Genomic DNA, 24,129 nt, shown 5'->3' with positions numbered 1-24,129 from the left:
ATAATTAACATGGGAGAATTTACACAAGAAATTTCATTGTAATATAACTTAACTAGTTTAACTGTTTTTTTTTTTTAAAGGCTCACCAGAGAAATGGTCAAGAAATGACACAAATGTATAACCACATTTAGAAAATTTTTACTCAACTTGAAATGCTTATAGTCTCAAGTGGAAAGAAGGAGAGCGATTTCTCCTTTCCCCACCACCCAAGCTGGTTAGCACACAGACAGCGCCCAGGATTCGAGCACATCACACGCAAACAGTCTGCATCTGTGGAGCGAATAAACGATATGACAAATCCAAAGGAAACCTTTCAGGAGGATTACTAGCATGTTAGAAGCAGAACTCACAAAGCCAATTAAAAACCACTGCATTTCGCTGTCTGCAAGAGATGCACACTGAATGGACAGAGAATTGTCTTTAGGGAAACTAACGGGGAGGAGTACGGGTTATCCAGCGTCAATGTTCTGAGACCAGCCTTAGTTCTTCTAATGGACATCTTAGTTGACTTATTGGTTTTTTGTTCAGGAGTGCTGGAGATCATGCCTAGAGCCTTGTGCATGCTCAGTACACGATTGCCACCAAGCTTCGGCTCTCATCCGTGACACACGCTTTTTATTTTTATTTTATTTATTTTATTTATTTATTAAGGATTTCTGCCTCCTCCCCACAACCGCTTCCCATTTTCCTCCCCCTCCCCCGATCAAGTCCCCCTCCCTCATCTGCTTGAAGAGCAATCAGGGATCCCTGACCTGTGGGAAGCTCAAAGACCGCCCACCTCTATCCAGGTCTCGTAAGGTGAGCATCCAAACTGCCTAGGCTCCCACAAAGCCAGTACGTGCAGTAGGATCAAAAACCCACTGCGATTGTTCTTGAGTTCTCAGTATTCCTCATTGTCCGCACAATGGGGATGTTCTATCGGGAACTCACCAAGGCCAGCTGGCCTAGGTCTGAAAAAGCATGGGATAAATCCGGACTAGCTGGACACACGCTTTTTAAACACTATTGTGACAGCCCACTAGGTTTGCTCAACCTTTCCACGGACTGCATTATATACATTTCTTCATCATATTTGAAACTCACAAAAAGATAATGGTTTATTAGGCTGGATCTTAAATTTAGTCATTTCGCTAGTACTTGGCATTACACTATTTACAAAGGGTTCCTATTATAAATAAAGATACATTTATTTTGTATTTATAACTGTTTTCAGGGGTCTTTGTAATAATGATTGTTCATGGTCAGATCAGACAAGTCAGAATATCAACTTCAGTCTTGCCAAATTCAAGTGCTCACAATGTGGCCAGCTAACGACCTCTCTACACTTGGTTCCACCTGCTACAAAATATAAAGATAGCAGTAACAGGTCACCTTCCATGGGATGATCAGGAACCTCCAGGTAGTATAAGTCCTCCTCATTCATCCGCCATTCCCCCTGTGCTCCTCCCCCACCCTTCCGTGTGTTCATTCTATTTCAACTATAGGGATAAGTTATAAATTTGTAAATAAAAATAATACAAATAAAACAAAGAATCTAAGCCTTTGCTGAATCACCAGGTGTCACGTTCGGTTCACACTGTAAAGCCCTGCTCTTGCCAGGTGTCGCGTTCAGTTCACACTGTAAAGCCCTGTTCTTGGCCCTTAGGGACCACAGACTGATACATTTCACCTTTACTGTAAAAACGCCTTCTCCTATAAAAACATGTCACAGCAAATCTGTGACAATGTAAACTTTAACTACAGATATTCAAAGTAATTATCCTTAACTGTTTTCAGATGACAGCTCCCCATGAAGCTGCGCACTTCAAGCTGCATAAAGCTGTGCTTCCACCACATCACTGTTTTTCCTTTTCAAAACCCAGTGTTTAAGAATGGTGCTTAATGGGACAGTGACCCATGAGTAGATGGAGATCATCAAGGCAAGATAGGGAAGGTGTAGGAGACTATGAGCAGAAAGAACAAAAACAACAGGTCATAGGCCGTGCCGGCTCCACCGCAGAGACACAAAGCTGTGATTTCACTGGTGGGTCAAAGGCACCCTGGAACATTCTAGTGATGCTGCATCTCCATAACCCTTTCCTTCTTTTCCAGTTTCCTATGTAGCTTCTGGTGCAGTGAAATCTAAGTACAATGCTATTTATGATTTAGTAGATTTTGGTGGCACAGAATAAACTCTTTTCTCGGCTCTAAAGAAAGTAGGTCTTGTTCCCTAACAGCTCTATTTTAAAAGGATTTTTATATAATAACATCTAACATTAAACCCAAAACTGCTAACATTCACCAAAAACTAACAATGTGTCAAGCACTGTCCTAGATACCCTGCATGTATTAACCAGTTTAAGCCTCACCATCCTATAAATATGTCCTATTCTTATCCCAACTGTACCAATAGCCACACAACCAGTAGCAGGCAGCAGCACGATTGAAATCCAGGAAGCTAGACTCCAGACTCCAAGTGCAATCTTGCCCCTGCCTTAGCTACTTTTCTGTTGCTATGACCATGAGCAACATGGGAAGGAAAGCATTCATTTCATCTTGTACTTTCAGGTGACAGGCCACCAGTGAAGGCAGGCAGAGCAGGAACTCAAGCCAGGAACCTGGAAGCAGGGACTAAAGTCATGGAGTGTGATGCTTACTGGCTTGCCTCTCGTGATTTGCTCAGCCTACTTTCTTATGCAACACAGGACCACCTACCCAGGGACTGGGCCTTCCCTTTCAATCACTAATGAAGAAAATGCTTCCAAAGACTTACCTATAGATCAATCTTATGTAGGCATTTTCTCAGTTAAGATTCCCTCTTCACAGATAGGTCTATGTTTGTGATAAGTTGACAAGAAGCAGTCAAGACAAGCCTCATCACTACAAAGACTGTTTCCTAATTGTTTTTGTATGTGTGCTTTTGGGGATTGAGGCTGTAGCTCTGCATAGGCTGGCAAGTATTTAACTAGCTATATCCCTCCCAATTCCTTCTTAAAAACAAAAACAAATATCACACACCTTTAATCCCAGCAGACACAGGTGGGTGGGTCTCTGGGAGATCAAAGTCAGTCTGACCTACAAAGTGAGTTTCTGACAGCCAAGACTATACAACAGAGAGAACACCCCGTCTCTCAAGCTATCTAGCTATCTGTATGTATATAGATATGTGTATATAGATCTATATATATGTATCTATGGATATAGACAGACATGGTTTCTATAGATATATACATATCTCTACATATGTATCTATGGATGTGGATAGAGACAGTGAAAATTGTGCACATGCATCATCACGGGGAGGGAATGCCCATGCCATGACATACATATGGAGGTTAGAAGACAAGCATATGGAACCTTTACATTGCTGCTGGCTCTAGGGATTGAATTCAGGTTGCTAGACTTGTGCATCAGGTGCCTTTACCCACTGAGCTACCTCATCATCTCTCCTAATTTGTTATAGTTTACAATATATACAGAGAAATAGGCTGATAATTCAGCCTTGCTATACCAGTGCTCCTGTTGACTAAGAAGAACAGCTTAACTCATAAATTTATTATGAAGATTAAATGAACATAATACATATGAAGTAAATTAAGAAGTATCTAATGCGTATTCAAGGTGTTATAAATGCTTGCCACATAGCAAATGACTTCCAGTTTTGTGCTAGGCTAGGTAGTTTTTTAATTAAAGAACAAAACTTCATACATTTACTCAGACATCCCGCTTGTCTCAGACAATGCAGCTGGTCTTACCTTGCCTAGGAATAACATGAAGTCCCCCACTGTGTTGATGGCAGCCACTCGCAAAGCATTCTCCACCAAGATGACAAAGGCATCCTTTGCTGAGGTGCAGAAGTTGGTACTATTGATAGCCGTGGCTGTGTATGCATTCTAGACAAAAGGGAAAGACTTTTATTGTCACCAGAAAAGCACTTTGGAAAGACACAAACCATGCACATAGTTTGCAATGCACCTTGTGAAGAGACTTCAGTCAAGCACACAGCTTTCATGAGACGTAAAGACTGGGCACAGAACATGAGGTATAGATGGACAGATGGATGGATGGACAGATGGGTGGGTGGATGGATGGACGAATAGGTGGGTGGATGGATGAATGAATGGATGGGTGGATGGAAACTGCTATGGTCAAAGGAGCCCCTTTCCAGTCCTCTTAGTTTGGCCCTGTAAAAACACTAACACACACACACACACACACACACACTGACATCCGTGAACTTTCTGTCTTTTGGAAACTACACATAATTTAAACTTTCCTGGATGTCTCAAATTGTGACTGGAAGGATCAGGGGTGCACTGCTAACCATTTCTTTGTTGGCTGAAAAATGCAGAGCATTCCAGAGCTGAGGAAAAAGGAATGCAACTGAATAGGTCACTGCCTGTGGTGTGAGTGGGGAGTCACAGCACTCTGAGCAACTCGGCATGACTGTGAGAGAAAGATTATCATCGTAAAAACTGGGATAATTTACTGCCTGAATGTTTATTTCAAAAGCTAAAAGATGCAGCATATCTTTAAGTCAAAATATTATTTTTCTATTAGCATTCATTCATTCATTCACATTGTTTCCTTACACTGCCATCTGCCCACATGTCTTATCGGTTAGAAGAGGGCAGGGTACAAAGAATCAATCACCTAACTGCAGTGCTGCACATGTTTTTTTTTCTATATTCTATGAAAACTCCTTTTGAAACATTCTGCAAAATGCCTGAGTGAAGTAAAAATAAACCATCCTTTGAACTTGTGTTACAGTCATAGTTGGAAAACTATGGGAAGCAACTGTTCCAGCAAGACTTGCTCTCAAAGAACACAGAACGGTTCCCAGTGCTCACTGGCTCCCTAAGCACTCAGAAGAATACCCATATAGCCATGATTCCAGAGCAGAGACGGTCAGACCACCACCTAAGGGCTCTGGCTGTGCCTGGCCTGTTGGCAGCATTTAAAAATAAGGTTTTATAAGACAATGTACTGATAAAATTTGGCAGCAATGAGCACTTATGACTAAGACCACATGGCCCTTACGACCCAGATATTTTCTGGTTCTTTCCAGAAAAAGAAACTGGTCAGTCTCTGTTCTGCAGTACTGCCAAGGATCCACACTAAGCTAGGCACAGGTTACAGGACCTCCTCCTCACCCTTTTAGGCCTAAAATGCTCACTTCAAGTTTTTACAGCTTATGATGTTTTAGCATAATATTTTATTATAATTCTTTCTTTCTTTCTTTCTTTTTTTTTTTTTTTACTTCCCATGTAGGTGCTGTGAACCAAACCTAGAGCACAAAAGCTCCAAGCAGTGATCTAATAAGCTATGGCCCCAGACCTTCACAGATCTCTTATTGATCTATTTACTTCATTGTTGAGATAAAAGTTCTTGTTGTGTCGACTGATCTCAAACTTGCTACATATCCAAGAACGGCCTTGAACTCCTGATCCTCCTGCCGCTACCTCCATAGTGCTTGGATTATAGGCATGCAATACCATGCCTGGCTAATTCTTCAATGCACTAATTTACAGGAAGACGTCTTCAGTGATCTGGGATGTAACTCCCTTGAAGAGAAAAGTCTTACTTCCTTATCTGTTTATTTTTCCAGTGCTTGTACTTGCTAGGTGAATGCTTTACCAGTGAGCCGTATCCTCAGCCCTAATCTCCTTTATTGTAAGACAAGATAAAGAGACTATGAACCAGTTATTAACAATGTGTTTCCAGGAGAAAAACCCTCCCACACCGAGGACTCAGGTCCGGTTGCCAGCACCCAGCACCCCGTGGTGAGTCACAACCTCACAACTGTCCCTTAAAAGCCAGCTGCAGAGGATCTGGTGCCCTCTTCTGGCCTGTGCAGGCACTAGGCATACATAAATGCATGCAAAGATTCATACACATAAAAGTAAATAAAAAATCTAATAAAAATGCATCCTGATTTAAAAATCATTATAATGTCCTAAATTAAGAAAAGTAGGTAACTCATTAATTAATTAATCTTTTTTTTAATTTTTTTAAACAGTTTTACTGTATATCTCAAGTTGGCCTATAACTCACTCGGTATCTTGAACTTTTGATCATCCTGCCTCAGCCTCTTAAGTGCTAGGATTACAGGTGGAGCCACGGTGCCTGGATAGGAAATCGTATTTAAACCAATGAGGTTCATAGGAACAAATCAGGTTTAACTGTGTTGTACCCATGTCCCAGTTCCACCAGGAGTCCCCTCGAGTCAGGAGGCTTCATGTACCGATCCCCATCTCCTCTGTTACCATTGTTATCGCTGCCTCCAGCAAGGATCAAAGCCTTGCTAACTAAACCAAAAATGCTTCTGAGTTCATCGAGAATCCACTATTTGCTGTAGTCTATAGCTTGAAACAAGGAAATGTGAGCTGTTTGAATATTTTCTATAAAAATGTACTTTGTGTTCTTTAAGTACACACACACACACACACACACACACATTACATGTACTATTAGCGGTAGTAGGAGATATGAAAAGGACCAGGCAAAGTAAGGCTCCTTCCACCTCGAGAACAAGCACTGCGCTACAATGCTCCAGTCTCCAATGCTCCTCTACAGCCTATTTAGAGCTGTTCTGGGGAACTGCTATTGTAAAAGAATACCAAGTATGCTGGGCACATGTGTGTTGTGGTACACAAAAAATGTCTTGCTATGACTCCTGCTCCCAGAAAACAAGCTGTATGGTTCTAAGTGCTCACCAGCTGGCACACAGTGTTAAACTGTTAGTCCCACACGCTGCCGGAGGAGAGCGAGACCAGCATGGTCCCAAGCCCAAAGGTAAACATGTTCTGCCGGGAGCAATCCCTGCACTGATGTGAGTTCAGACAGACTGGATGTGCCGTCACCTTCATGTCACAGCCAGCACTGGAGAACAAGAAGCAGTTCATAGGTGGCTGTTTGTACAATTCCACTCTATCAATAATAAATGGCGTCTCAATGCTGCTCTGTAAACCCTCCAGAGCAGCAGCAAACCATGGCCCGGGGATAATAGACACCACCGCCCTAAGAATGCTTTGCTGGCCTCTGAGAAGACAGCAAGGTCTGTGCCTCAAGCAGCTGTCAGTCTGCAGGTTAAGATGAAGAAGGGCAAAGTCACTTCCTTGGAGTTCTCAGAGGCATGGCTCGCTGCTATAGAAGCTCAGCAGAGGACCAGGCGATGAGAAGAAGCTCACCAATGACGTACAGGCAGAACCATCGAGGCTCAGTGGGGGCCAGCAGAGTGCTAGAAGGGAGCCATTCCAGGAGCAACCCAGAAATTGAATATTTAAAGGGTTCTTGGGTAGGGGCTGGGAACCTAGACCAGAGAGACAGTCCTAGCACATCTCCCTCAGGACAAGCTACTTCCGTTAAGAATAAAAGTCAAGGACAATGACTTTCAGTATGTCTATCAATTGGTCTCAGGCCAAATTGTAAAGATCTTTCTTCAGGTTGTTCTGGGTGTTACTATTTTTAAATGAGTTTCTAAACATTTATACATCCATGGATAATAATATGATCTGTAAAAATGTCTTGAATATACTCTTAGTGAATATAATGAAGCATTATGTCTACTTTCTCGTGTTAGCTATAGCGCTCAATAAAGCAAAGCCCAGGTATGCTCGCTGTCATTGCCGCGGATCTACCACCTTCCGGCTAACAGGCAATCTTACAGGCAAATGAAGGGAAAGCCAATCACTTAGAGGGGAATAGTAAGAAGTCAATTTCGCGCTGACCTGTTGGATGAGGACATCGATACATTACGATTGATTTTCAGGGAATGGAAAAGTGGAGAGGAAAAAAAAAGATGGGAGGAGCTGGCAAGATGGTTTAGAGGCCAAATGTGCTTGCGTAGCAGGCCTGACATCCTGAGTCTGATCCTTAGAAGCCAGCTAAAGGTGGAAGGAGAGAATTGAGTCCATAAAATTGTCCTCTGACCTCCACATGTGCGTGATGATGACGTGGGCACAGACATACACATACTAATAAACAACAACAACAATTAAATGGTAAGAGACCTCTATTGCAAGTCCTACTTGTTTAGATGTAGAAAGGCAGAGGAGTCCTAACCTGCTTCCCTAACTGCTAAGTTCTTCAGTCAACCTTAGAAGTTATACCTCCTGGGGTTTGGGCGATGACTCCGTCGGTAAAGTGCTTGCTATGCATGAGGACTTGAGTTTGATCCTTAGAATCATGTAAAAATTTGGGCACAGTGGCATGTACCTTCCCAGAACTGGGGAGACAGGAGACCCCCTGAGGCTTGCTGGCCAGCCAGGTTAACTGAATCAGCAAGCTGCAGGTTCAGTGAGAGACGCTGTCTCAAAACACAGGTAGCCAGTGACGGAGGAGGACACCAGACACCGATCTCTGGGCTCCACACATGTGAATGCACAGAGAAACATGGACACACACACACACACACACACACACACACACACACACAGAAAAGAGGAAGACACCAGACACCGACCTCAGGGCTCCACACATGTGGACGCACAGAGAAACATGGACACATGCACACACACACACACACAGAAAAGAGGAGTACACCAGACACCGACCTCAGGGCTCCACACATGTGGATGCACAGAGAAACATGGACACATGCACACACACACACACACAGAAAAGAGGAGTACACCAGACACCGATCTCAGGGCTCTACACATGTGAACACATATGGACACATGCACACACACACACAGAAAAGAATAGCACTTCCTCTGATAATGCTCCTCAGGCCCATATTGTAGTGCTCTGTTTGACCAACACAAAAGAACAAAACAAACTATCTCTATCAAGAGAAGTGGTTTCAAAGAATCAGAGTCTAAAAAGGATAAGAACCCAAAACAGAGTTCCTCTAAAGGAAAGCTTTCAAGCAGTATTTAATATATTGCAAAGACAAAAACTAAAAAAAAATAAGCATGAGAATTAAGAGATTATCTTTGCAAAAAGATGAATCCAATGACATGTTTACCCATGTATTGAAACTAAGATTAATATAATAATGATGTCAGTGAGCACATACATTAGTTTAAAAACGGGAATAGGATTGGAGCATATTCAGTCAAAAAACAACATATAATACCAGAAGAAAACCACAGTTTCTTTCAATTAAGTTCAATGATCTTATCTTGGAAGAAGAAATAACTCTCATTTAAAAATGAGAGTCAGGTGAGTATATTTTACCTGGTTTAAGTAATTTAGGCACTTTTCAAGACACCAAAGGCAACAAATGCAAGACTTCAGCATACATCGTGCACAAGCATTTTCCTGGACAGAGGAAGAAAGTAAAATAGTTAACAAACACACAAGCAAAAATCTAATCATCATGCATGCAACTTTTCTAGAAAAACAAAAGTTTAAGAACCACAATCTAAGCTTCAAAGCCCCCATGCCCATTTTTTTCCTCTTTCAATACAATGGCTGAATCATCTTAAAAACAGTTCGAATCAGTATTTATTTATTTACTAATGATTGCATATATGGAAAAGTAAAGGCATATAGGCCAGCAAGGAATTTAAAACCTAATAAGACAAAATCAATGCTAAATACCAAAAGGTGAGAGTCAGAATGTGGCTGACAATGTGCTGAGATGGAAAACAGAAAGAGAATGCTGCATGAGAAAGGGACCCAGAACTGGTTTCTAGGTAGAGGAAGATTTTGAGTTAAACTACATTGAAATCCACGCTATTCCCAAAGCCAGGTAGGCAACTCCTATCTTCTGGATAGCAACCCTTTGTGAGCTGTAAGGATTACGAGACCCTCTTGCCTCTTTGGTCTTTTAAATGCTTCCTCTGCCACAGAGAAACCTTTTGGTTTGGGATCATTTTATTTATCATCTTTCACTTCTGTTGCCTATGCTTTTCTGTTTTAAAATGAAACTTTTCCTAGATCAATGTCAAGGACCACTGTTCCCGTTCCTTTCTATCAGTAATGAGAGACTTATTGTCACACTAACTGACTTCCACTGCACTGTCACATGGTAGGGACACGTGGCTAATGGTACTGTCTTAGACACGAGGGTTTGAATGCTCTTACCACAGAGCGATGAGCAATGATATGATGCTGTAAGGTTTGGATGTGCTAAAGAGTTTGACTTGATTATTTGACAATTAACACATGTATCAGAACATGCTGCGTCCCGTATGCATGTACAGTTATCATGGGTTTGTTAAAAACACACTTAGAAAAGACACAGGGTAGAAACGAGTTTCTAACTCATACCCCCAGTAACCAGCGACTAGACAGACACTCCAGGGCATGTGCAATGCACAGGTGCGAGACCAGGAGAAAGAGCTGGATCCCACTTCATTTAGACTCCGAGGAAGACATTCAGAAGTTGATATCCTACTATATGCAGAAACGAGGTCTGTCGTACGCTCCCAGGGAAGCCTGGCTAACCCCTAAACTGCCCTCCATGAACGTACACTCCCAAGAAAGCCTAAGCTATCCCCTACACCACCCACCCCCACGCACATACACTCCCAGGAAAGTCTGGCCACCACCCCCCACTCCCACCTGTACCCCTACCTTTCCTTTGAGCTGGCTGTGTATATACATGAGGATCATCCTCGGGATTTTGACTAGGGTGATAATGAAGGATCCTTTTGCCACAGTACCAAGGTGGTAGCGAATAAGGCGGTTCACTGATGCCAGAATAGGTGTGAATGGCAAATTCCTTTTATCCCTATTTTAAAAATGATCAGAAAGATAATTAAAACATAAGCCTAGAACATGGAGAAAACACAAATATAAATGGTCTGGAATCTGAAGGAGTGCGAAACAAAATGACTGTATAGTATTATCTAGCTTTAGGATAAAATGGCAAAGTAACCGCCCAAAACATGAAGGTGCAGCAAACTCAGTTTCGTTTCTCTATGGTAGTACCATGTGGTTCTGTAACTTTATGCTCTGAAACTTTAGATAAGACTCTCCTAGACATGAGGATTTGAATGCTCTTTAAAAGTTCTTATTAATGAATATTTGAGGAATAAGTTGTATCATCAGAAAACAGAAATTAAAAAAACAATCTACTGCTGGCTGGGTGTGGTGGTAGCACTCAGGAGACAGAGACAGGCAGATCTCTGAGTTTGAGGCCAACCCGGGGTACAGAGTGAGTTCCAGGACAGCCAGGGCTACACAGAGAACCCTGCCTCAGAAAGAAAACAAACAAAAAGTCTACACTGGTAGCCCATTGCAGGAGACCGCTGTGTGGCTTATCCCTTCAGGTCTCAGCCCTGAAGTGAGCAAGGCGGTTGGTTACACAACAGTTCTTCTGAGAGAAGCAAACGAGGCCTCTAATAGCCTTTTGCATCTGACACTCAACAAGGTTTTCTCTCTTCCAGAAGGCGGTTTAGGTTACACCATAGTCTGCTGCCCCAAACAGGCTGTTAGGCAATCCCAGGAAAGCGTGAGGAGCTGGAATACCCAACCCCAGAGTCAGCAACTGTACCATCGTGTCATGACCCCCCCCACCAACCCTGTTCCCTTGTAGACATGGTTACCGAATGAACTGGAGTTTTCTCACAGGTAAAGCGCCTCACCTAGTGAAATAGTACGTCACCACGGCCCCTGCCACGGTCATCTGCTGGCACGCGAGAATGAACTCACTGATCCAAATCAGGCCGACCACGTGATACCACCACATGTACTGCAAAGGCCCAGAGATCCTGTACTCCACAAAACCTTGATCATTCTGAACAGCACTGCCTAGGAAAACGTCAAGGAAGCAAAGAAGGACCACGTAAAGCAGAAACCAAGACACATGGATAGACACCGAATGTAGGCGATCAGCAAGACTGCCTGGGACAGGTGCCACTCCTGGACACAAGTCTGCCGGGCTCTTAGTGCTGTTACTAACTAAGAGACAGCAACTGTGATCACTTAACACACTGTGAAATTTAACATTATCCGATTACACATTAGGCATTGGAGAAAGTGTTTAAAATACTCTATTTATAATAAATATAGTTCTAGTTCCACTATCGGTTATTTAGGCATGAATTTTCAAACACTTCAGGGCTTTTTCTCTTTGCCAGGTTTTATTTATCCAGTCATTATAGATCTAAACTATTAACTAAGCATAACAATGAATGTTATGTTCATTTAGTGAGTACGAGCTGACTGGACAGAGATGTTTCACACAAGTTAACTATCTTTATACGCACTACTTTAATTAATTAATCAATTAAATTAATACGTGTGTCTTAACATCTGGTACCGAGTCCAGCTATCAATAAGTTAGAGCTTATCTACAAAACTGTAGTCCAGGATGACTCTGGACTGGGAAGCGACTGCAGAGAGGCTATGAATGCATTCATTTTAGAATGGATCCAAAACTGATTAAATTGAGAACTCACTTAAAATCCACGACTCGCTCAAAATTAAGAAGCAGTTTTGGTCTTAGCTAGCCTAGATGCAACCTGCTAAGATCTGCTAAAAATCACGAAGAGGGAATGAGTTATTGAAGACCCTATTATTAGATTTGATGACTACTGTATCTTCATCAATAACTGTATGAAGAGCTGAATCTCTCTGGACTGGTGTGTGTGTGTGTGTGTGTGTGTGTACACACGTGTACTACGGATCAACAGGCCCTCATTCCTAGGCAAGCACTCTACCACTGAGCCACGCCCCCAACCCACTCTGATGATTTAAATGACTGTAAATTAGATTCATGGAAAAGAGGAAGAAGCCATACTTCTTACCGGTAGTGCCGAGGAAAAGAAGCGTCATTATCCAGTATGCCCAAAATAAGACAAGAGCAAAAAAGGTCCAGAAGGGCTGGAAGACGAGCAGCGGCAAGTGTATGAAGACCTTGCCAGCCACATGGAACAAGGCGATGGTGAGAGCCACGCGCTTGCGCATTACCAGCATTATCAGGAACAAAATGACCTGAGCGGAGGACGAAAGGAGGGGGTTATTTCTCTGCGCGATTCTAATTCAGCTTTCCCAGTGCGTTCAGAGAGGGATTTCCAACTCTGCCTTTCCCCACTAATTACCAGTCAAAATGTGTTGTCGGGGTGGGGATCTCGCTCAGTGGCAGAGCGCTAGACTAGCATGTGCAAGGCCCTGGAGACATCTTCAGTGTGTGTGTGTGGGGGGGGGCAACAAATGTTGTCAGTCGGGGCTAAGATTCTTCATTTGCGTAGCTAAGTGCCTATCATTCTGAGAAATGGTGGGAGAGTTATATGCCATCACCTCAAAGCAAGGGGAGCATTTATTTGTATTTATCTCCTTTGTTGACGGAAACTCCTTAAGTGGGATGTGAGGCCAGAACAGCCATTTGTCTATTCACTCTCCACTTGTTCCCTACAGAAGCTAGCATACAGAATTACAGCTAAAGGAGCATAATTAACAAATATCTTGGAGCCCTCAGCTTTAGTGGCATTATTGTTATTACTAGTCTTACTGATGCTTGGGTTCACCCCTCATTTAGCTATAGGCTAGTCAGTAAGATTTTTATTGTATAACAAATGTCTAAGTACAGTGCACCTGACCCATATTTTCAATACAACATATACTGTTAAAAGTTAAGTTTTAAATAAAATAAATGGGAAATAATGAATGAACAAGTAAGAGGAATGGTATTCTCAATCTTAATAAACTGTTTCCTAAAATGTAATTACATTATAACAATAAGAAATACATCATTAGCAATGACAACATAAACATCCCAGGTGAAAATTTATCTCAGAAAGCAGACAGGGCAGAACAAACTGTTGCATCAAAGAACACTCGTCAATTAGAGAAGCCTCTACCAGACTTTGAACAGAAACTAAACCATGGGGCAGGAATCCAAGGACCAGAGTGTGTTTCCATTCCATTTATGGTCACCTGCTAACATGCACACGACACTGAGAGCAACGTTTGTACCATACCCCCCCCCCCCCAGCCAACTCACAGTGAACACTGTAGCTGAAATGGCATAGATGAGGAGGGCCCGCAGATTGTCTTCAGCTATCTGAAGCTGTTCAGGAATAACTGTTTCTTTGGAGGACCTTCTTTGCTTTGCATATAGCCACCACAGTACACCTGTGCCACCTGGAGATAAATAACAATAGTTTTTTGCAAAAAATCCATACAAAAATATGTAACATATATGCTCAATTTTCTGGACCTACACTTTTTTTTTTTTACAGCATGAATGAGACACAGTGACAACCCATTTACCTACTCTTTGGAAGCATAAGAGGGAAAGTCGCTTTCATGAGTATCTACATCCTTTGCTGTATCAAATAGATTTTCTTCAAATATAAATCATTGACTATGAAACTGAGGACAGTAACAGCAGCTAACTTCCAAGGAAAACTCATAACACCAATGCCTAGTGCAGATAGCCATGCAAATGATTAAATATTTGCACAGTGATCACACAAACAAATAAAGGGTATGAGAGAGTAATTCTCACCAAAGGTAGGAAAGAAAGCAGGCGACCTCCGATGGCAGTGGGTTCTGGGGATAAAGGTCTTTATCTCTACTGCTAGTTCAGATGTAAAAAGGAGGCTGAAGAAAAGGCAAACCTGCTGCCTGTAATAGCCTAATTTCCCCTCAGTGCATTCCTTTAGTACCTATCCACCAGGAAAGGGAACAGGGCAGGAAACAAGTCCCCACTCTCTCTGCTCCTTGCTTGAGTTTACACGGCAATCAGGAAGTAGAAATTAACAGGAAGTAAGTCAGAGCAGAATATGAAGTCTAAGGAAAAAAACCTAAAAGGAGGGGATAGTACTTGGTTTAGAAAGCACTGCTAATTTTTTTTAACACAGATAAGCAAGGCTTCCCTGAGAAGACCTGTCTGGGCAAGAGAATAAAGACAGAGAAAGAGCGACTTTTTAAAAGTCCCTAAGGAAAATGTTCTCCGGGCAAAAGTCTAAGGCTGAGGTGAGACATGACTGACTGGAGAGCTCTTTCTCTGACTCTAAAGAGACCACTGAGCCATCCTAATGCAAGTTTGCAAGAGCGGTGTGCTATGAAGCATGGGCGCAGGGACAGATGGGAACCAGACTACCTGTAATGAGGTATTGGCTACAATGAGGAACTGACATTCAAACAGAGCGTGGGGAGAGGAATACAGTAATGCCTGACAGATCAAAAACCGAACTGAGAGCTATGCTTACCAACCTGATCCGCATCTGTTCCTGAGTGACTAAGTCAAAAGGAAGCTCCCTATCATGTTTGTTAGTGAAGACCAACTATGAATTTTCCTTCTTATGAAAATGTAAAGAAACCAAGCCAACTAAGTATATAGTGATGTATGCCTTTAATTCCAGCACTCAGGAGGCAGAGGCAGGCAGATCTCTGTGAGTTCAAGACCAGCCTGGTCTACAGAGGGAGTTCCATGACAGGCTCCAAAGCTACAGAGAAATCCTGTCTCAAAAAAACAAAAAACAAAAACAAACAAAAAAAAACCCTTCCCTTTTGACATCCCAAGGTACCAGGAAATGGCTTGGAAAAATGTTCAACATACCAGAAAACGGAAGGAATTACACTCTCTACAAACAAAAGGAATAGGAAGTTCAGAGAGGAGCTGCCGCCCTAGGAAAGTGGAATGAATGGCAAGGACGCTGAGGAGCTGCTGCTCACAGCAGGCACTGTGAACCTGTGCTGCACCCCATGATCCCCTGACAGTGTGACCTGATTTACCCACTACAACTATTAAGTGGTCACTATTAATTTTACAAATTATAAAACCGAAATAAGAAAGTTCAGTCACATGAAATACCACGTGCACTAAATGGCAGGTTTTGATTATTAAAGCTACACATCTGAACATGAATTAGATTCAAATGGCTGCCAGGTGAAAAGAAAACACAGTCGAGGAGGGGGAACAGAATGGGAAGCAGGGTCAGCATAAGGAACTCTTATGCAAAAGAAAACAACAAAATTCTGAAGACCATAAAATATTCATGGAATAAGCAATGACCTGAAGAAAAAGCCACGGGGACAGGAACAATGACCAAATATAGAAACAAAAACACCTTTAGAGAGGTGTAAAAGAGCCATCCCCAAAAGACAGGCATGGATAAGAACCAGATTTATCTTTTTAAAATCTTTAAATTATTAAGGTTGCAGTAAAATTCATTTAAAACTATAAGGGATAAATCGGGCAAAGAAATAAATTCCGTATGGTCATCCTGAGATTTCTGGAACAAATGCACAGGCCTGAAGGAACATCTGTGCCTGAACACAGCTCTATCCAATGCATTCAGGCATTCTGTGCCTTACACAGTTCAGCCCGCCGAATCCAAACTGTACATGCAAAGGTAAAGACAATACTTGATAATCAAGAACTAGGAAAACACAGAATCCATTAAGTCCCTCATGAATAAATCATCTGAATTCACTTAATACAAAGGTGAACCAAATTACCAATTCAGAAAGGCTTTTGGATACAGGACCCGTAGGTCTAAGACTAGTCCAAGAAACCTAACCTGAGATGCAAAGGTGAGGCAGGGGCCTTGCAAGACAAGGGCAGATAAATTCTGAAGACACGGTAGACAGAAATATTTTAAACTTAATAGTAACTTGAATGTAAATGCTGGGATTATTTGACAAGGTCTCGAGCACAAATGAGCTGAAGGGAGGGACCAGGTGGCACAGGAAGTTAGGGAAGCAAGGGAAAAGCAAAACATATATATCATTTCTGCCGTTAACAATCACAGGATCAAGCAGCATTTTACAAATAAACAAACACAGGTTACCAAGTGCAGAAGTAGAAATATATTAGATACAAAGGCAATGATTTAAGACTGTCAGGGAAAATGGTGTATATGGAAACGCTAGAGAAACGGAAACACAAAAGCAGGAGACAGCAGCAGAAACAAACACACCATTCAGATTACAGACATAAACTGAGAGACACAGTCAACTGGAGCTCGAAATGCTAACTAAATGCCGTGCATTCACAGACACGTGCACAGAAAAGGGTATGTGCTTCAAGTGCTAACCGGAGTGAAATGAGGAAGGCAATATAATTATGACACCCTCAAGGCAAAAATAAACACTCATTCTGGAGAAGAAATAGCACAGGCAAATAAAAACTCCATTTTCTTCTTTTTATTTCGATTTACTACCATGAAATTAGTTAGGTACAATGAAAGCAAAGAAGAAGACAATCACTTACCCAGTGAGCCCAGGATGACCAGAATTGTTAAGATCCACACGAGCACTCTGGATATGTACCTGATAATCACCATCAAAATCATGGACAGAACTGCAAGGAAGACAGAGACCACAAAGGATATCGGATGAAAAACACAAGAAACTATGAAGAGAAAGACAACTATTGCTTTTCCTACAGGCATAGCTTGATGCTGTTAGTTCACGAGCACCATTTTGACAAGAAAGGAAATGGGCTGCTTCTGCAATTACGGCTCACAGCCTAAAGTCCCGTCTCTGAAAGCCGAAGGTCCTCACTGTGTGGGTTGTAAACTACAGAAAAGAACGCATGCAAATGCACAGGGTGACCCCATGGTAGCCGAGGCTGCTGTGGAGTCGCCAGCAGGAAGACATGGGGCATGCAAACACACACCAGTGCGGGAGGTGCAGAGAATGACATGTCATGTTGGTGAACAAAACGAAAACAACAATAACAAAACTGTAACAGGCAGCGGGAAATCAGCTAGCGCTACACTGCCCTGACCAACCTGTATCGTCTCAGGACAAACGTCTCTAATTCAACAGACTAGACGGCATTTTAATACTGTTCAATATTTTACATTTAACTCTATAACTCCGAGAGGGTCTGAGTCTATACAGTATAATATTCTTAAACCTGTTAAGGCCCCTGACCTCATTTCTCGACTGCCTGCAAAGCTCTTCCTTAGAAAAGAGCAAAGATTAGGCTGATTTGCTTAGCCAGCTTCCTTACCTATTCCAAACTAAATCCTAAATCCTAGTGTGCCAAAATAATAATTAAAATGGTTGAAAAAGAGGACAGTTAACCCTTGTGTAAGAAACATAATTCTGAAATATTTATAAATATTTAATGATCTAAAGGCTCATTCCACAAACAAATGAACAAAGATATCTTGAATTTATATTATACTCTTATGCCTCAAAAGAAAGATATTCTAATAAAAGTCGAATTCACATTAGTGTTATGAATCTTCAAGTTTGTATATAGCTTTTGGTTAAAGCATTCAACTGTTTCAGAAAACCAAGTGTTTATTATATAAAGTCATCATATTTCTTCAGGTCATTTGCAAAGCTGAATACATGGTTAGGTTTAAGCTCAGGAATTTTGAGGTACTACTTTTACAATAAATGTATAGGGATGAAAAACCAGACCAGAGCCCCTCGAATATCACAGAATAGGAATTTCATAAGGACAGTATTACTTTGAGTCAAGCATCGACTCTCTCTAATGATAAGAAAGGTGGAAATAAAGCCTGTACCTTCTCAATGAATACAACTGCTACTAAACATACATAAATATTAATTTTATTTATACAATGAAACAGTTTGGACGCTATCTTACGTCTCCCAATCAAGAAGATGTACAAACTCTGATATGCCCTTGCACAGACTTAGAATAATATAGGTAACTTTTTTCATCTTGAAAATAAAATTGATTTTATTATTTAATTACTGACTAATTCTGTGGCTAACAAGTGGAGATTTCTTAGTTTTCCCAGCAAGGCAGTAATACTATGAACTATAGCAATAAAAATAAAATTACACACTTCAAAAGCAACCTATGTTCTTAGAATACATAAGAGAGTACTTAGCCTCTTTCATATATAAATATACCTTTGGAATCATGTCTAAATCATTAAAAGGAGTCTTTTGCTATCATTAAAGATAATCAATGATGATTTAGTAACCAAAGTTTGGGGAAACAAGTCTTTAATGATAGAAAATAGAAGCGACATGAGTTTCAGATATATACATATACATACTTCTATGTATATATTTATAACTATATGTAATCTGAAACAGTTATTCTGGCCATGGGAAGTCAAGCACTTTACAGTTATCCCCAGTTGTATGCATATTTTGGCTAAAGACAGAGCAGCCTTCTGTAGTACTACGAAACAGCTAATAATGAGAAAAACAATTACCTAGTGATAACAAGCAAAGTCCCAATATAATTTCTTTGCTGGTCATTACTCCACTAATCAGCCTGTGTAAGACACTATTGTCACTGACAAAGGTGATCAGGGCCTCTGCAAACTTGGCATAGCAGGAAATGTTCACAGGAGCACAGCGATGGAAGAATGGAATAGGTGCACTGGTGACACAAGAAAAAAAAAATCAGAAAAAAAATTACTCCTACTTAATATAAATGCCACATCAAACACACAAATGAAAGGTGAATATGGCTGCAATACACTCCACCCTCCTCCTCGTGGGAGCTAAGTGCTGTGCACTATGAAGATGACGGCTATGCGTATGGATGCCAATCTTACCAGAGCTTATCAAAGAGGGTGGAGTGTATACTCCAACAAAGACATTCCCCCACCCCTGAGGACAAATACACACATACACATACGCATGGAGAACTACCAAAAGCAAAACCAAGCATGCGAAACTCTTCCGCTCTGCACATCTACCAGAGGCAGAGGGCAAAGCTTACAAGCATGCACTTCCTTGAACGGAAAAGGAACTTTTGCCAAAAGCAACTGAAAAGGAGACATACACTCATGCTTTTACGTGAAATGGACCACCATTAATAGAATGTTTCCTCTTTCAAAGCGTCATAGGAAACCTCATATTAATAAAGGTGTTTAGGGCACAAGCTTATATACCGGCATATAAACAAAAGCATGCCAAGACATTAACAGACAGTAACTTAAAACAGCCATGAGAGCTAATCTATAGAAATGTTTATAATACAGAAACACAAGGGGAAATCACATATAATATAACATAATGGTGATATCTCTGCATCAAGGATTACACACAAATATGGGAACAAACACAATAAAAAGTGAAAACTACACAACTTATTAGGGGCATGGAATTCTGCACTGTTTTCTTTCCCTTTTTAGTGCTTGGAATTGAACCCAGGGCCTCAGGCATGCTGAACAATTGCTCTACTACTCAACAATATTCCGGAAAATTACTTATTTGCATATGTGGCAGTGTGATATATAGGATAGGCATATATCATAAACAATGAGTATATGTGTCTAAAAAAGGGAACACAGCCAACGATTTCATCACTTAATCCAAGCTTCCATGACTACAGCTGTGACTTGTGAGAGGTAATAGGTGTGTATTAGCCATGACTTGAAGCTGGCTTCTAATAACATGGATCTTCTTCAACTCCTGAGACGATAATACGTATGCACATCTAACCGATGACAACACTGTGAACCAGGAAACATCAGGATTCCAGGAGACCCCATACATATAAATACATATGTCTAGGTACACATGGGTGAATTGAGTTAAAATTTGGCCATCGTAACACAAACCTCACACCACTTAAACTGATTATCAGACGGGGGCGGGTATCATAACATACTAGTCTGGACTAAAGTACTGTAAGTTTGTTCTCCTTCTTAAATATTAGTCTACTTGGAGGTAAGATTACACAGCTGGGATCAAACTTGAAGGCTTCTAGTCTTAGGAAAACAATAACTGGCCTGAAGCAAAACACTGCCTTTGGTTCCTTCCTCAAAATTTTATTTTCTTTTGAAATCAGAATGAGTGGACTGTAAATGTTGGCAAATGGACACTAATGGCAAGAAGCAACATCATCCATACTACTAAACTCTATGAAACAAAGTAACTTTAAAGATGAAGCCTTACCTTAGTTACATTTCAGTAAACTGTATCCAGAAATATGATGTAACAATATAACAGGGATAGTCATCTTTTAAAAAACCATCTCTATGTAGCTGTCTTGTATATTCTTCTAAAATGGCATTAAATGAGCACTCTAGAATCAATGCCAAAGACCTAAAGCTTTTTTTTTTAATTGTAGGAGGGTCCAACATTCTGAGCAATTGTTTCTTGAACAAACATTATGTCATTAAAGATGAAAAAAAGGTATCAAATTACACAATACTTTTAAATGAAATGGATCTAGCTAGAGACATTACAAGAATTTATGGATTAGCTATAAATCTCAAAGTCAAAGGAGGCTGATTTGGTTTTAACTGACAGGTTCTTTTTTTCCCTGATGTCTAGAGAGATGCTGTTTTAGTACCTCTGTCTAAGCATACTTCCAATTTTATATATATATATACACACACACACACACAAACAAACTCAAGCCTGGCTCCACATCTTTAAAACCCAAATGCTCTCTGTTCTGTAGCCATGTGTACTGTCGTCTTCCCTGTTTATACTGGCCTGCTACCTCTAACTTAGCTTCAGCTAAACTCATCTGCCCCCACCTTTACCCTCAAAGGGACACATCTTAAGGTCCTCTTTCTTACTGATAGTGTCTAGTAGTTTTCTTAGCCCTGCTTCCTGATTTTTCCTATCAGACATGAAAGCCCCAATTCCCTGGCACTGCAGTCGTAAGCCACTGTCTTTCTGAGTTCTGTTCCGTTTGCTGGAATGGTAGCACAGTTCAGGAAGTCACTTCGGATCATCAGCATCACCGCTGTCACCCAAGAGCTCGTCCACAAGACCTGATCTTGACTCCCAGGAGCCCCACAGATGATGTGGTCCATGTTTGCTTCCTTGTGAAGTAAGGACTAAGAGATCAGCTTGAAAAGGGAAAGACTGTGCTTTGAAAATCCCAATCCTTCTAGCTAGGAAGAAATGTCAGTGAGGTCTGCGTGGGACTTTCCCTTTCAAGGCACTTGGCCAACTCCAAAGAGTTCTTCTGGAACAGTAACCTTTTACCCTACAATTTTCTGTATATTAATTTAAAATACCCGGTATCTCTAAATTTAAACGTATAAAAATACTAAAAACTGGTTAGTCACATTGTCTAGTTAATAGTAAAAAACATTTACTATTTTAGCTAAAATAAAAAGATAAGCAGGAAAGAATGCATGGATCCATTAAAAGTTAAATATTTAGTTGCAAAGTAAAAAGCACTAGAATCCCTTATATACCTGCCTATCTGCCTGCCTGTCCTGCCCTGTGGGCCTTTTCCTTCCTGCCTTCCCCCGACTCCCTTGCTCCTTTCTTTCCTTCCTTTCCTCTCCTCCCTTTCTCCTTTCCTAAGAAACTCGGGGCCATATGCTACGGACTTGACCACTAAACTAATTCCTGGCCTCTGCAATGATTTCATAGCTGTTATTTGGTTTCTGATACACAGTCTCACTCTGCAGTTCAGGCTAGCCTCAAATTCACAGTAATCTTCCAGTCTCAACTTCCACAGTGCCTGGAATTATTTATAAGCCACCATATCAGTTTTGAATTCTTCTCTTTTTTAAAAAAAAAGTTGTTTATTTAAACTTTTTATTGATTAAATTTGTTCTTTGACAATGTCATCCTTAAATAAAATACTTTCATTTTCCTCTTACAGAATTCTTTTGAGTACTTCTGATATCAACATAATGAATTCAAAATGGACCATCTCATTTCACATACTTCTGAGAACACGGCATATGAGAACATGTCTGCGCTACTGTCTAGCCCATAATGAAGAGGACACACATCAAGAATTTTCCTACACAAACTATGGGTTATGGGTTAATTTAAATGTAAGAGCAAGCCATTAATAGTCTGAGTCATTGATAAGCCTCTGAATGGTGATTTTGGAGGTGGCAGATGGGAGAGAAACTTGCAGCTACATTTGTCGTCTCTTTCTTCTCCATTTTTTTCACTATAGACCTGAATGAGTCATCAGTAATCACCATCCAATAAAAGCAATATTTTGTTCAGGAAAAAAAAAAAAGAATTTTCCTTACAGTAAATTTGTCTTTTTTCAAAGCTGCCACAGGCTAATGCGTCTTGAAGAGGCCACTGTGGCTCCAATATGCCCAGGCACTTCACATTACTGAAACATCAGTCAACAAGAACAAAATGTATCTGTAACAAGTCTTCTAAAGATTTAAAAACAAACTAGCCACTCAAAGGTAAAGCTTGGCAAACTCACTGCTTACTTCCCCTTTGAGTCCTGAACTGTCACAGTGAAGATGCTCCCTGGGGCATGACAAAGAGTTCTCAGTAGCCTAGGTCCATGTCCTTCATGAGAGAAGGCAAAGATCAGCTTCTCTATAACTATTTTAGAACCCGAGCTAAAAACAAACAGCCACACATGATTTCTAGCTATCCTTTTGAGAAAAGAACGATACTGAAGGATTCTGGAAAGATTTCCCCAGAGAATATAAAAAGCAGGAAATAAATCAAAAATCTAGCAGTTATATAATGTACTCTTTGTGCGCTTTGTTCTATTTTTCTCCCTTCTTTCACTTTTATATACTATAGAAACAACAACTGCCACAGAGATCCTATATGATCTAGACTCAAATTCTGACTCAGCAATTACTGTGTGGCCGTGGGTAATTTACGTGTTCTTTCATCTTCCATTTTCCCCATCTACAAATGAGGGGCAAAATCTACACAGGTTTTGTGAGGGTTGGGTTATATAATACATGCGAGAGACAGGATGTTGGCCAGCACATAGTAAGTGGTTTGTTGAGGGTTTGATGCTATAATACATTTGAGAGACCATATGTTGGTCAGCCCATAGTAAGTTATTCGTAAAAATTAATTCATCTACCAATCTCCCCCTTGAAAATATGAATAGGCAATACTTGTTCTTGATTATTAATTTCTCACGTCACTGTTACATTATTACTTGCCCAGCACCTAGCCACTTTTTGGGTATCAGGAGTTACCTAAATAAGGGAACAAGCTGAGAAACTGGGTTCTGTCGCTGCTGTGTATGGAATAACTGCAAGCACATAGGGAGACTCTTCCCCATATCACCACTCCACCGGGCATCCCACCAACAGAGGCACAAATTTGGATACACTGTTGCCTTGTCTAGCCACTTGCTTTTAAAGCACCAAAGATCTTGGGCCATCTGACTTTTAATGTGCTCTTAGTGTTTTACTGCAAATGAGTTCATAGCTGCTTTTGCTAAGGGAGGGACAGGTCTCTGGGCACCCAGAAAGGTCTGGGCAAAGGGAAGGTTCTTGAAGTAGGGAGAGATGATAATACTTCCCAAGCTGGGAGACAAGAACAAAAATGGACATTTAATATCTATTATCTTAAGCCTTAAAACAATTTTGCAAA

At 40.9% G+C, this 24,129-nt stretch overlaps 1 protein-coding gene across 3 annotated transcripts in view; it reads right to left on the bottom strand.

Annotated features, from left to right (window-relative positions):
- Slc44a1 (solute carrier family 44 member 1) overlaps positions 1-24,129 on the bottom strand; it is a 157,280-nt gene that overhangs the window by 43,342 nt on the left and 89,809 nt on the right. For all 3 annotated transcript variants that reach the window (XM_041656922.1, XM_041656921.1, XM_041656920.1), the window contains exons 6-13: positions 19,038-19,207; positions 17,099-17,188; positions 13,880-14,019; positions 12,684-12,870; positions 11,520-11,685; positions 10,507-10,663; positions 9,163-9,246; positions 3,735-3,872 (exon numbers count right to left, since the gene is read on the bottom strand). In XM_041656922.1, coding sequence (XP_041512856.1) covers positions 3,735-3,872; positions 9,163-9,246; positions 10,507-10,663; positions 11,520-11,685; positions 12,684-12,870; positions 13,880-14,019; positions 17,099-17,188; positions 19,038-19,207 — 1,132 coding nt within the window. The remainder of the gene's footprint in view (positions 1-3,734; positions 3,873-9,162; positions 9,247-10,506; positions 10,664-11,519; positions 11,686-12,683; positions 12,871-13,879; positions 14,020-17,098; positions 17,189-19,037; positions 19,208-24,129) is intronic.

This window comes from Microtus oregoni, unplaced genomic scaffold, assembly GCF_018167655.1.
Source record: "Microtus oregoni isolate MIOR12 unplaced genomic scaffold, Mior012 000008F_ref0000371, whole genome shotgun sequence".
In the NCBI taxonomy this organism is placed as follows: domain Eukaryota; kingdom Metazoa; phylum Chordata; class Mammalia; order Rodentia; family Cricetidae; genus Microtus; species Microtus oregoni.
The sequence above is the reverse complement of the archived record's forward strand: the minus strand, read 5'-3'. Positions and strand labels throughout refer to the sequence as shown.